We start from the raw sequence: 13,447 nt of genomic DNA, 5'->3' as shown, positions 1-13,447 counted from the left end.
TGGAAAAGCCCACTAACTGACACGCAGCACGGCATAGGCACGCTTTCCATCTTAGTGAGAGGAGCACATGATTTAGGAGTGCGGGTTTCTGAATCAGATTTCCTGGGTTAAAACCGAGCTTTGCTGTTTATTTGATGTGTACACTTGGGCAGGTACTTTCACTTCTCCGGGCCGCATTTTGTTCGTCTATAAAGTGGAAATTAAAAATAGTCCCCACTTCACGTAGGATTGTTAGGACAATTAAATGAGTTAGCACGTGTAAAGTGCTTACAACATTACCTGACGTATAAAAAGAGCACTTGCAGTGTTAGCTGTTGATGCTGTTACTGTGTTGTTGAGATGGCTTTCCCTAACTCGTGGTTGAGGTCAGAGTGTCTTTGGTTCTACTCACTGTGTCTTCAAGTAAGTGTTAAATACCTTTTTGTTTCAGAAGTGGTTTGTGACAACTTAAAATATGTAAACTATTAAAAACCACGGTGAATAGAAAATAAGCATCAAATAACGAGTGTGAAACTGATGGAAAGTCAATATAAACATATGTATATATACAAATACATCTGCATGCCATGATGTCTGCTTATCAAAGTTAATCTGCAAAATTGCTTGGAATTTCCTAGGGCCAAAACTGCTATCATATTTTATCTGTAATATTCATAATTTTAAATTGATTAGGAACTTCATGTTTCTTTCCAAACATTGTCAGTTAACTTGATTGGTTAGGCAAAATTTCACTGCTCTAGTTTCAAATTCATCCCCTTTATATATTTTTTAACATCTTTAGGTTTTTGTTTTTTTCACTCTCTAGTTTGTGAATGAAATACTCTATTTAACAGAGAACAGAAAAAAAAAAAAAAAGAGTGGGGCACTTGCCAGTGTAGCTTGCATACATAGATGTTCAGGTGGTCGGCATCACCTGGTCATTTTGATTATTTTATTTTTTATCATTCATATACTTTTAAGTTATTGCAGGAGATTATATTCCGTTAGTTGCTTTTCAGCCCCTCCATTCACATTTCCACCTTGATGGAAATTTCAGCCTCGTTCACAACATTTTGAGCTTATCCTTAGGTTCTTAAGCTTATATTCTAAGAAGTAAATTTTTGTTCTGTTATAGAAGTAGACACACACACAGTGTGAAGACGGTACATTTATCAGTGGGATTTATAGAAATAACAGTGGCATACCGAGTCTGCCAAGTCCAAAAGTAAGCCGCTGAAAGCTGAGGAAGGTTAACCAAGTCATAAACCTCCAGGATCCTTCTGTCTTTGTACTTGTTTTACCTTTAGCTCTGGCCCACATCATTAAGGCCACAGAATGGCAGGTGGAGCTCCAGTAAACACATTTGTGGTGGAGGAGAAAGGACAAAGGCAAGAACCAGAAAGAGAGGAAAACTCAGGACAGGTGTCTGCCCCACTTTTAAGGAGCTCTCTGGGAGATCCTCCCCGATGCCGGCCTCTCACATCGCCGTGGCTGCCCCTGGCAGGGAGGGGGTCTTGGGAACGATACCTGGAGCATGTTTACATTGTTCTTGGAACTCAGCTGGAATGTTATTGGTGAGAAGGAAGAGGAGTGGACATTGGAGGAAGAACTCTCAAGCTTTGCCGTAATCCCCGACTTCTCTTGTCTTCTGTTTGGTAGGTGTCCAGGGATCGTTTTTTTTCAGCATCTTCTCTTTGAGGAGCTGCTTTTGCCATTTTTAGGCAACCATATCCAAATTTAGCTTTCTTAATTGAAAGCAAACCTCCTTTACTTGTTCACAAGGAGAAAGGTTAGGGTTTACGTTCTCAATCCAGCTGGGGTTTTAAGAGGACTGGCGAAGTGTTTCCCACTTGGTTCCCTCGGTAGGATAAATCTGTTTTAAAATGTGTCAGACAGATGGTATTATGTTTTTTTCAAGGCTTCAGTGATCAAGTACACACTGTAAAATCCTGAATGATGAGGAAAAACAGCCCTATTTATTTAAAACGAGAGGAAAAAAGTCTGTTCTCACTACCTTCCATTTGATTAAAGGGCGCTTTGTTCCACTGGTCCAGTTTTGGGTACTGAGGCCTTTCTGATGGGAATGAGGTTTGCATCCCAACTGTGGAGCAGCTCTCACCCTTGTGCCCTCAGCCTCTTCTGTCCTGTCCAAGCCTCACAGGGACCCCAGGGTGAGGGCCGCCCCACACGCTGCTTTAATGAACGCTCCCCCTTTCTTTCCTTATGGACGTAGAAAGAAGCAGCCTGTTGGTTTTATATACAGCCACTGAGGTTTACAGATTCTTTCAGGCACATGTGATGTGTTTAATATGCCGGCTTTTCTTTAACTGCTCGTGTCGCATTTTCAGGGAACCATTTGTATGTTAATATAACAGACACCTTCGTGAACCTACTGCTTAGGAAGAGAAGATAACTACACGTTTTAATGACTGTATCTACAGGGCTTTTGGCATCTGGAAAGGTTTCTGCACTAGCATATGCAGTGCAAGAAACCTCTACGTATTTATAGCAAAACAGACATTATGCCAAGGCTCCCAGCCTTCACTGAAGTTCTTATCTGAGAAGGCACTGTAGTGTTGTGGTTTACAAAATACCTTGGTGTCATAAACCCCTGGACGTGAATCCTGGCCCTGCCAGTTGGGCAGATAACCTCTCTAAGCCTCAGCGGCTTCATTCATAGAATTTCAAGAAAATAAAAATGAGATGACACACAGTAGATGCTGTCCAGTGATACCCTGCACCTACATGATTCCTCCCCTTGAGTCCGGGCTGGACTGAGTGAGGATGGCTCATAGTGAGATCGTGGCTTCTGTCCTGGGTGCTGTCGCGCTCACTCTCATGCTCTCTGGGGTTTCCTGTGTTGGGAGAAGTCAGCTGTTGTGTTATCGGGCAGCCTTGGGGAGAGGCTCACATGGGCTCTGTCGGGAGTCGATGCTTGAGACCTGTCAGCGGCCCCTGAGTGAGCTTTTTGGGAGCAGATCATTCCCCAGCTGAGCTGTGAGTTGACTACAGCCCAGCCAGCAACGTGATTGCAGCCCCTCAGTGGAGACCGTGAGTGTGAGGCACTCAGTTAAGCAGCGCTTTCCTGACCCACGAAAACTGGGAGATGATAAATATTTGTTGATTTTTGTTTTAAACCAGTAGGTTTGGATGACTGGTTACACAATGATAGGTAACTGATACAACACATAAGGCGGTTCACCTGTGCTGGGCAGGTAGCAACAGTAACACTATTCTCAAAACAAGATAAGATCAGACTGGGTCCAGCATTACAGGATTATTCATTTTGCACTGGAAATCAGTTTCAATCAATTTCAATGTATGTGTGCAGAGAGCTCAAGAAGAAGCGTGGGGACAGTCCTTTGCCTGCTTTTGTAGATTGAAACATAAAAGGCAAAATAAATTAGTCATTTGAGTTTTAAGGTAGCACAGGAAGACAAGAACCCACGAGGTCTTATAGTTCTTTCTCCTATTTTAAAATAAGGTGAAATTTAAATTGCTGGAAGTCAGCACACAGAGGAGACAGTAATTGGCAGATATCATTCTTTAGATTGGTAGAGAAGAATTGCTAAAATCTTTAAAAGCTGAATTGATGAAAATACAAGCGTTGGTGTTTGTTGTACTTGAACAGTCTTGTTACTTAACAATATGTGCTTGGGATCTTTATGTTTATTTAGTTTACAAAAGGCCATCTTACAGATTGCAGTATTTGTACTAACCAAGATCTTGAAAAAAATAACGTAGAAAAAAGTTGTTCACGGTTTGAGAGCATGTAACAAATGTGCATGAGTGTGTTACATTGAGCATGTAACAAATGTGAAAACTTTACATGGAATGTCATATTAACATCAGTCAGTCTGTCTTGCCAGAATCTATCCATATTGTATTTGAGGTAAATTCTTTCCTTTGAATGCTTGAAAGTAGGATATGGAACTTACTAATAGGTGAATATAACTTTCTGGCTCAGAGCCCTAAGACAGGACTTCCACACAACTATGACCATACTACGCAATTCTAATTACCTCTACTTTTGTTCTAAAATTTCCCTTAATCTGTGGCTTTTTTTTTTTAATGTTTTGGAAATTGTCTGAATTAGGAGTAAAGCAGTTATTATCAGAATTCTTTTCAAATTCATTAAACTTCACATTGGAAGCTTGTACGAGAAAGTCTCGTGGCTGCTATCAGGGAAGGAAGAGTGAAACAGTCACTCAGCACCACATGCATCCTTTTCTGGGCAACTGCTGTTGCTTAACGTACAAGATCGAATAAGGTCGCATTCCAGGGCGGTGTGCCTGCACATTCAAGTCTGGAACACATACTGGTTTATTCCGCCCAGGTGACTTGGTGAAGCGCAGAAGTGAGTACTCCCATTGGCCAGTGGGTTCTGTGGCAGTTTGGAATAAAAAGGCGCAACGGCCCAAATATGGAGGACTTACTTTAGATGACTCAAAAACAGAGAACGTACTTACCCAAAGACATCTTAAAACAAAAACAAAACAGCGAAAATCACAGCTCTTTAGTTGTGGCCACTAGGGTTTAAGACTCTGTGTGGCTGTTTTTCATTTGCTTTAATGGAGCGTCTGTAATTCATCTCATGCCTGTGAGAAAATTACACAACTGCTTTATATGGTGACTCTTTAAACTATATAAATAGTCAAACTTTTTAAAATTGAAACGTATTCAATTCTTGAAACGTATTCAAAGGAAAGGAGATGTGAACTCTTAACTGAGAGTCTTCATGGGACCTGCATGATGGCCTGTAACTGTTTTGGTCATGAGGTCAGGCCTGCATCTTCAGAAGTTCAGTGTTGAGGCAGCTGGCACTGCGTTAGTTCAAATCACTGTCCTGATCACATTGAATCTTTTAGAGTCAGAATCATTGTAAACATACATTTTTGTATCTTTGTCATCTTGACGTTGGCTCAGAGTCTCTTCCAACGTGAGTTTACAACAGTGACATTTGAGAAGTTCTATATAAAAGAAACCTTTTTTTATCCTGTATTTCCCAAATTCCCTCCAGTTCATCATGGCACCATCATTCTAAGAACCACCTTTCTCTCTTTTCATCCACACATCTAATCCATCAAGTTGGTCCTATCTCAAAATATATTCCAAATATAAGCTGCTATTATGCGTCTGCTGCCAACAGTCTGAGTAACTGTATATTTTTCCCAGGCCAGTAGCCTCCTAACTGGGTTTTCTTCTTCCACTCTCGCCCCCTCCTACAGTCTCTCGTCCCCAGTAACGAGTGTGATGTCTTTCAAAGACAGAGGATGTTCACATTCTTGCCCAGAACTCTGCCTTCCCGTGACCTGTCGTGTCCTGCCTGCTCTGGCCACTGTCTGCTTCCCTGATCCTCTCTCCTTCCAGTCTCCTCTGTGATCTTTTGGCTCCTATCTTAATTGTATTTATTACTCGTCCTCGTTCAAGGACACATTGAATTCTCATAACAACCCACATTTTGGACTTTTCTTTCGTGGTTTCATCTGCCTTGAAACTTTATTTCCCGACATTTTCGCATGGTGCCTTTCCTCCCTCACTTCTTTTAAGTCTCTTAATTAGTACCTTTGCCAAGTGTTTTTTTCTAATCATCCCGCCCAAAAGGTCTCCCCTCTGTCTCTATTAAATCCTTTGCCCTACTTCATTATTTTTTATAGCACTGATCCATCTCCACCTAAAGAATGTTAATTTCTCTCCTCAAACTGAAATACAAGTTATATAAGAGAAGACAATTGTCTTACTCACCACTGTTTTACTCTAGCGACTGAAACAGTGCCTGGCATGTAGTAGGTGCTAAATAAATATTGAATCAACGAGTGAATGAAAGAATGTGTGACTACTCCTGAGCAGACTTCCTCCACTAAATTCAAGCCTCCTTTCTCCGTGTCTCTAAACAGTCCGTCTTTGTTCCTGCTAATCTGCTTTCCTAGAATTTCTTTCCACATCTCGTTCCTCTAAGAAAACACTTTTGATACTCTGTTCAAGTCCTTTTCAAATCCTATGAAACCGCTGTGGAGGTTTCTCTGCCACCACCCCCCACAGTGATCTCTCCCCCATTCTTACCTTCCACTGGACTGTCTTTACGATACATGTCATCACCTAACGGTTCTTTAATTATTGTGTGTGTGTCCCTTCCAAAAATTTATAAACTTCATAATTTTGGGGGCTCAGAGCAATAATGCACAAATAATGGGCGGTCTTAACTTTTTTTTATTGATGAGCTGATTGACCAGTTAATTAATGGATTGGCTCAATCTCAAACATGGAAATGACTGTAATAAAAACTGAAGAGAAATTTTATTTCTTATTAGAAGGTAAACATGTCCTTCTTACCCAATGTGATGATGTTAACTGGAAAATCTGCCTGAGAAATTACAGTTCTGGGTCATCATCCTTGACCTTTCTTCAGCGCCCATGAAAGCTTGTTACTGAATGTGAAGACAGAACGCATCGCACATATCACTAAACTTACAACATATGTTTGTAAGTAGTTTTTTATCAGTGAATTTGCTGGATATCACTTTTTAAGCATAAGTTTTAAACTATGCAGAAGGGCAGGTTGGAAAAAGTAACACTGATAAAGGTAAACTTAACATTTTCACACCTTCTGGTATATCTTTTTGGTGAAAACCCAGTAGATAGTGAAACCACAATTAGTACTGTGTATTTTATCCTTAACACATATATTTATTTATTATATAATTAAAATGTATTATATAATTAATAGATAAATAATTATATATTTTATATACATATACTTATATTCAAAAACAATGTATCAGATTTTCTGGGATATAAATAGTGTTCTTAACAGTCCCATTAAAATAAGCCATATTTTTTTTTGTAACTGCATTTGAATTTTGCTTTTGAGACCAGTATAAGTTCCCCATCCATCATACTGTATTTTGGTGACTAGGAAATTAAAGCTGAGGTCTAGAGATGTTTTCTTTTTCTTTTTCTGTTGCTATGGCGTGAAACGCTAATGGAAAGGTAAACCTAATACAGGGGATTATTGGAAATTCCCATGTTCTTTTTACCCCCTATGCTTAATATTAACGTCTAACAGGTAACATTTATGCTTCCAAGTGGTTTTCAGCAGTGTGCTGGCCAGCTGCAGAGATGACAAAGATGGGGAAAAGCAGGAGTTCAACACTTTAAGGAGCAACAAGGTGACTGATACTCTGTGAGGAAGAAGATAAAGTGTGTTTCAGAAGCCTCAGAATTTCCAGGGTTTTTTCAGGTATCTCAAAGAGCTGAAAAGCAGCTGAAGCAACAGTAAATAGAAGGTAAAACAAAGCAGTTTGAGCTACACTGTTGTGAAGCGTGTCCAAAAATGTTCACCACCCCTACTCTGGACATAATATTGTCAGCATGAAGTCACTTTGAGATGACTGCCCCAAACACAGAACTAAACCCCACTCTTCAAGGGGGCAAAAAAGAACTATTTTGCCAAAATTTTTCTTGCCTCAATAAAGGATAATAAGGTCACGCCTAATAAAACAGAAACTGTTGAAATTCAGGAATTCGCCAAGAACATCAGTTTGATGTACTTGTTTCAGGGGGAGGAATTCTCTCTGAACTATAAGAGAAAGGACTCAAGTGTTCCCCTCACAGGTGTGACCTCCTATACCTGCCCAGCAAGGACCCGCCCGACTGGAAGCTTAGATCTGTGATGGCCCAGTTTATCTTCTCCCTCACTGAGTATCAGTCACCTTGTTGCTCCTTAAAGTGTTCAACTCTTGCTTATTTAATGGAGTCTTGCCTTCAGACGGTTCAGAGAGAGGCACGGGGAAAGATGTGACATGAGCCTTGCAGCTCCCTAAACCCCAAACCAGTACGTCCACCATCTTCTGGTCACTAGTTCCAGGGTGACTTTTAACACGAGCAAGAGAAGGGAAGTGCTTGGTATGTTTTTTAAATAGAAATCTCTCAATGTCTTTATCCTTGTACATATCCTTGCTTTTTTAAAAATTATAGAATAGAATATTCATTCTGATGCATAAATCCAGATGACTTGCTTTGCAAGTCGCAGGTTGAATGCTAGTTCTGAATTATGAGTTTGGGTTATATGTCCTCAGAAGGAGAAGTTTCTCCTCTAACATCTGTGAGTTCTAAGATATTAAATCAATTTTGTTTTTAGTGGAACCCCTGGTTGTTCTGGGGGTGGAGCTTCCAAAAGACTTTGAATTATTGAAACTAACATATACAATATATGTACGTAAGTTATGAACTGTAATGGTAAAACAAACACGCATGAAGCCACCTCCAAAATGAATGTACGTGTTTCATCCTGACTCCACTCTCCAAATACAACTATTCTCAGTTTTGACTGCATAATTTCCTTGCCTTAAAAAGAAACATTTTATTGCCAATTGATGTCACTCAGAATAATATACTTTTTAATTTTGCTTGGTTTTTGCACTGTATGAAAAAAAGGGCATCGGACTCTAGTCTGATTGCTTCCATTTTAAATTCAGTTTTATTACAAGTATTTGCTAATTTGTATTCTGAAGTATTTGATGGTATGGTTTTGGTAATATGGCAGGTAATTTATGATACATTAAATTTTATCATAAAGTTGTAATTAAGACAGCATTATATTTGCATAGGGACAGGTGAATTGTCTATGGGAACAGAATACGGAATCCAAAGACAGAATCCTGCATATGTGGAAACCTGATTTATAAGAGAAGTAGCATTGCAGATGACATTTTTTGGCTCAAGCAATTTCTACAAGATGTGCTAGCCTACATATACAGAGGAGTATGTGGATAAGTGTTCATGACAGCATTGATTATAATAGCAAAAATTAGGAACAGTCCATGTCTATCAATAGATTAATCTTCAAATAAATAATAAAGAAACCATTGTACATATTCAATTATAAATATAGAATGGAAAACTATGTAACTATTTAAAAAAAAAAGACAACAAGAAAAACTGGTCCTCTCATACACTATAAATGAGACTTACAAACCCTCAGTCTGGAAAGCAAATTGGTAGTATCTATCACAATTTAAAATATGTAAATTCTAACAAACAACCCAATTTAAAAAATGAGCAGAAGACCTGAATAGACATTCTTCTAAAGAGGAAATGCAGATGGACAACAGGCACATGGAAAGATGCTCAGCATCATCAGGGAAATGCAAATCAGAACGACAGTGAGATATCACCTCACACTGGTCAGAATGGCCATCATCAAAAAGAACACAAATAACAAATGTTGGTGAGAATGTGGAGAAAAGGGAGCCCTTGTACACTGTTGGTGGGAATGTAAATTGGTGTAGCCACTGTGGAAAACAGCATGGGAGTTTTCTCAAAAAACTAAAAGTAGAACTACCATATTACCCAGCAATTCCACTCCTGGGTGTAAATCTGAAAGAAACAAAAAACACTAATTTGAAAAGATACATGCACCCCAATGTTCAATGCAGCATCAAATTTACAATTGCCAAGATATGGAAGCAACCAAGTGTCCATCAACAGATGAATGGATAAAGAAGATGTATGTGTGTGTACACACACACACATACACACACACACACACAGGAATACTACTTAGCCGTAAAATGATAAGATTTTGCTATTTGCAGCAACACAGATGGACTTGAAGGGCATTATGCCAAGTATGAAATAAGTCAGACAGAGAAAGACAAATATTGTGTCATATCACTTACATGTGGAATCTAAAATACAACGAACTAGTGAATAAAACAATAAAGAAGCAAACGCATGGATTAGAGAACAAACTAGTGGTTACCAATGGGGAAAGAGAAGGGGGAAGGGGCAATATAGGGGTATTAGGGGAAAAAAAGGTTATTATGAGATTATGTGAAATTATCTGTGTGAAACTTTTGAAAATTTAAAACATTATAGAATTTAAGGAAACTTTCATTCAATAAAAAAAATAAAAACAAAATAAATAGAAAAGTAGAGAGCAGTAGACAAGAGTGGATGAAGAGGGTGACTTGAGGCTGGCTTTCCCCGTCAAGAATGTTGCGGACTGCTCCTTGGATTCCAAAACGGCACAGCCAGTAGAGAAGAATTTCAAATACTTTGGCATCTAAGAGAGAAGTGTGTGTCTAATAAGGCCATTAGCTATAATACCTTGTGTCAATTACACAGAAGTATCAAAAACCAAGACATTAAAACAATCCTAATTTTTTAAAAAATCTAACTCAGCAGGAAGACAAAGTCAAATTCAAGATTCAACAATATCAACTATTTCTTAAAATACACCTTTCCCAAAACGTTCTCTAATTTCAGGAGATTGTCTATACCTTCACGTATCCTTCGTCCTCATTAAATCTTACCCATGGTGACACGGTGCTGTTGTTCTGTGCTGTTTCTTCTTTTGGTTTTTGCATCTTTTGTATTTTTATAATATTTGTAGTTGCTTGGTCTGTATAGTCATTAAGAACTGGTATTTTTATACTATTTTGTATCTTCTAAAATCCCTCTAATTAAATTTATGGTATTTCTCCAATCACTGAACCTACCAACATCAGTGATAAAATTGTAATGATTATCAACTCATCTTAGAAAATAGGTCAGAAATAATAACGATACTGTCTCCGAGTCTGAAGCCCTATTTGACTTTATTAAAACATCGTCTGAAAAGGTTTCTCTAGAGGGCTTCAGTGACATCTTTTTTTTTTATCCCTCAAATAAGTACATTCTTTTTCTCTTTCTCTCTCTCTTTAAAAAATCAACAGCTTGATCAAGTCATCCGCCAGAGAAGCCTGTCCAGCTTGGAACTGTTCCTCTCCTGTGCTCAGAAACAGTTAAGTGCTCTGATAGCCACGGAACCAGCCGGCTTGGAGTGAGGGGAGCACGACAAGCTAGCCGCGCTGGCAACGGTAAATCCCGAGACCCCTGAAATACACGCTGTGAATTGTAAAGATGCTTTCGTTTTCTTTCCAGACCTTGGAAAATTGATTTCCACTCGAACGATAAACCAAAACAGTATTTAGAAAAACTACAAGAGATTTAATTTAGTTTCTTTTGTTTTTCTCCTTCTCCTTTCCCTTTGCTATCATTTTATTACTAGTAGTAATAGCAACAACAGAAAGTAAGACGGGACCCTGAAACCACTGAAAATTGCCACATTACCAGAAGTTAGAAGTACACGTTACGGCCTCTGATGGCCTGTTACATTGTATTTGGCAAAAGTAGTGAGTATCTTTACGTATTGTTTCACAGTGACTCTTGATAAGATTCTAGAATGTAATCATACATTCATTTGATTTTGAGGGTAGAAACAGCATGGTTTTCAACATCACCTATTTATGTAACTTAAATATAAAACACTGATATGACAGCGAATCATTCTGATACTACGAGACCTCTCTTCTGCAGTGGGATCTATGTATTTTCATTGATAATAATTAAAAACACTAAAGATTATTTAATTAATTCAACTTTGATCTGATGTATCACTGAAAGGCATAGATGTGTGTTATATGCTTACTTCCTATTTCTGTTCTTCAAGTCACTATGAATCAATAATATCATTTTTCTTATGAATCATACCATGAACTTAATCTCTAAAAAGAGAGTGTAATATACCTGTTTGTAGGAATTCAGGTTCAGATATGAGAGATGGGAAATCCTTCCCCAGTATTTCAGAATGTACTCAATTCATAAGCAGTATGCTTCAATGTAAAATCATGAGTTTGTTTTTTTTTTAAGATCAAAACTAAAATACTGTCATTAAAAATGTATGCAAATGTCTTGTTTTCTGAAATGCTCCTAGTTTCATGGGCTTTGTACTTTTCTGGGATTTCTCACATAATAAAAAGCTTCAAAAGTGATTTGGTTATTATTCTTTAATCCCTTTTTAAAAATTATTCTTTAAATTTTTTTCTTACTCAAACTTCTGTAGCCATAGATGATGTTTTTAATATATACCTCCCCCTAAATACTTACAATATTTACCAAGAATCTTTAAATGATAATAACTACTTAGATTTATTTATCTTGCGAATTTAAATAAAGGGAGAAAGGGCTTTTAATTCAGGAACAACAACATAATGTTATGGTCATATTTAAAATCAGTCGACTCTTTGTCATCAAATTTTAAATAATAGGCTATTTTACAAGTAATTCTGACACTATGTAGATGAAAATGAAACATACCAGGTCACTGGAACTAAGATCCAGACATAATGATGGTATCAAGGGAAATGTCATAGTCTAAACCTCTCTTTCACCCCCTACCAGCACAGAATATCTTCTGCTTTCATTTGAAGTTCCAACTTTGCTACTGACATAGAATAATTGTCTGAAGTAATGTGTAACAAATTGTTACTGATCAGTCTGTGAATATTTGCAGAACACCCACCATGCACAATAATAAATTTCTTGGATTGCTACGATACTTTTTCCGCACAGAGCTGTCCTTAAAGATAGCTGAGATTAATCATCCGGACATAGAGGATTATTTGATACATTAATCCTTCCAAAGTTAACTAATAATCTGCTTCAGTGATGTTTCGAGTTACAGATTTCTACATTAAGAACTGTATGCTGCTTTTGTCCTGGTTATCACAAGGACATAGACCGTCTCAGGTGGCATTCACTAAGGGAATTAGATGAATAAGAATTGTGCTCCGACCAAAGGTAAGAGACTTTCCCTGAAATGTGAGCCCAAAGTCTCAAAGTTGTCAAATGTTTTGTATCTAAAACTTTCCCGGCCTTATTGTGTGATTTCCTTAACTCTTTTTGTCTAGCGTTTTCTACCTTGATGTTTCGGTGAACAAGGCCCCATGTTTGAAAGACTGAGGGTAAGAGGTAATTAGATTTTTTCTGAATGACTGAGCCACTATCAAACTGCGACTCCGTTGTTAGCGGCGTGCTGGAAGGTTCATCATTAGAAGAGTTCTTTCCTCCCCAGAAACTGAGTATCTGCTTTGGGCCAATTATTGTCACATGGTATCTCAAGAACCCTGTGAAGTTAAAATAACCCCGTGAAGGAGACGATGGCTCTACGTTCATTAGTGGAGACGATTAGATGTTCACCTGCCCGTGATGACCAGGTGGAGCTGAGATTCCAGCCCAGAGCTTCCACTGGGCAGCTTTACTCTTTCTAGTACCCTGGAGATAACTAATATTCTCTCCATAATAAATTATCTGGAAGCTTTTATCCCATGTAGTCTTTTCACATTATTTGAATCTTTTAAGAAAGAACCTTCAATCCCTCTTGTAAGCCTAGTTGGAATCTAGCCCTGCCTCATTCTAGCTTGCGGGACACGTTGCCCAACCAATTTGAGTCTGTTTTCTCGTCTGTGAGGTGGAAATAGTGATTTTTATAGGCTTTTTGTGAAAATTAAATTAAACTTGTAAATTGCCCCATTAAGGTAAGACCCTGCTGATGTGGCCACCAGTTCACAGTAAGCCCCCTTTCCCTAGAACTGCCCACAAAAAACATCTGCCCCTCTGACGTTGACTGATGGATGGATCCACA

The 13,447-nt window shown here is 38.4% G+C and overlaps 1 protein-coding gene across 6 annotated transcripts in view; it reads left to right on the top strand.

Annotated features, from left to right (window-relative positions):
• The window catches only part of CCDC91 (coiled-coil domain containing 91), a 224,903-nt gene extending 213,108 nt beyond the window's left edge, over nucleotides 1-11,795 (top strand). For all 6 annotated transcript variants that reach the window (XM_032473293.1, XM_032473295.1, XM_032473296.1 and 3 more), the window contains one exon: nucleotides 10,698-11,795. In XM_032473293.1, the coding sequence (XP_032329184.1) occupies nucleotides 10,698-10,808 (111 nt within the window). In that variant the 3' untranslated portion in view covers nucleotides 10,809-11,795. The remainder of the gene's footprint in view (nucleotides 1-10,697) is intronic.
• The last annotated feature ends 1,652 nt before the right edge of the window (nucleotides 11,796-13,447 follow it).

The sequence above is a fragment of the Camelus ferus genome, chromosome 34, assembly GCF_009834535.1.
Source record: "Camelus ferus isolate YT-003-E chromosome 34, BCGSAC_Cfer_1.0, whole genome shotgun sequence".
NCBI lineage: Eukaryota > Metazoa > Chordata > Mammalia > Artiodactyla > Camelidae > Camelus > Camelus ferus.
This window is presented reverse-complemented; position numbering and strand designations above follow the sequence as displayed.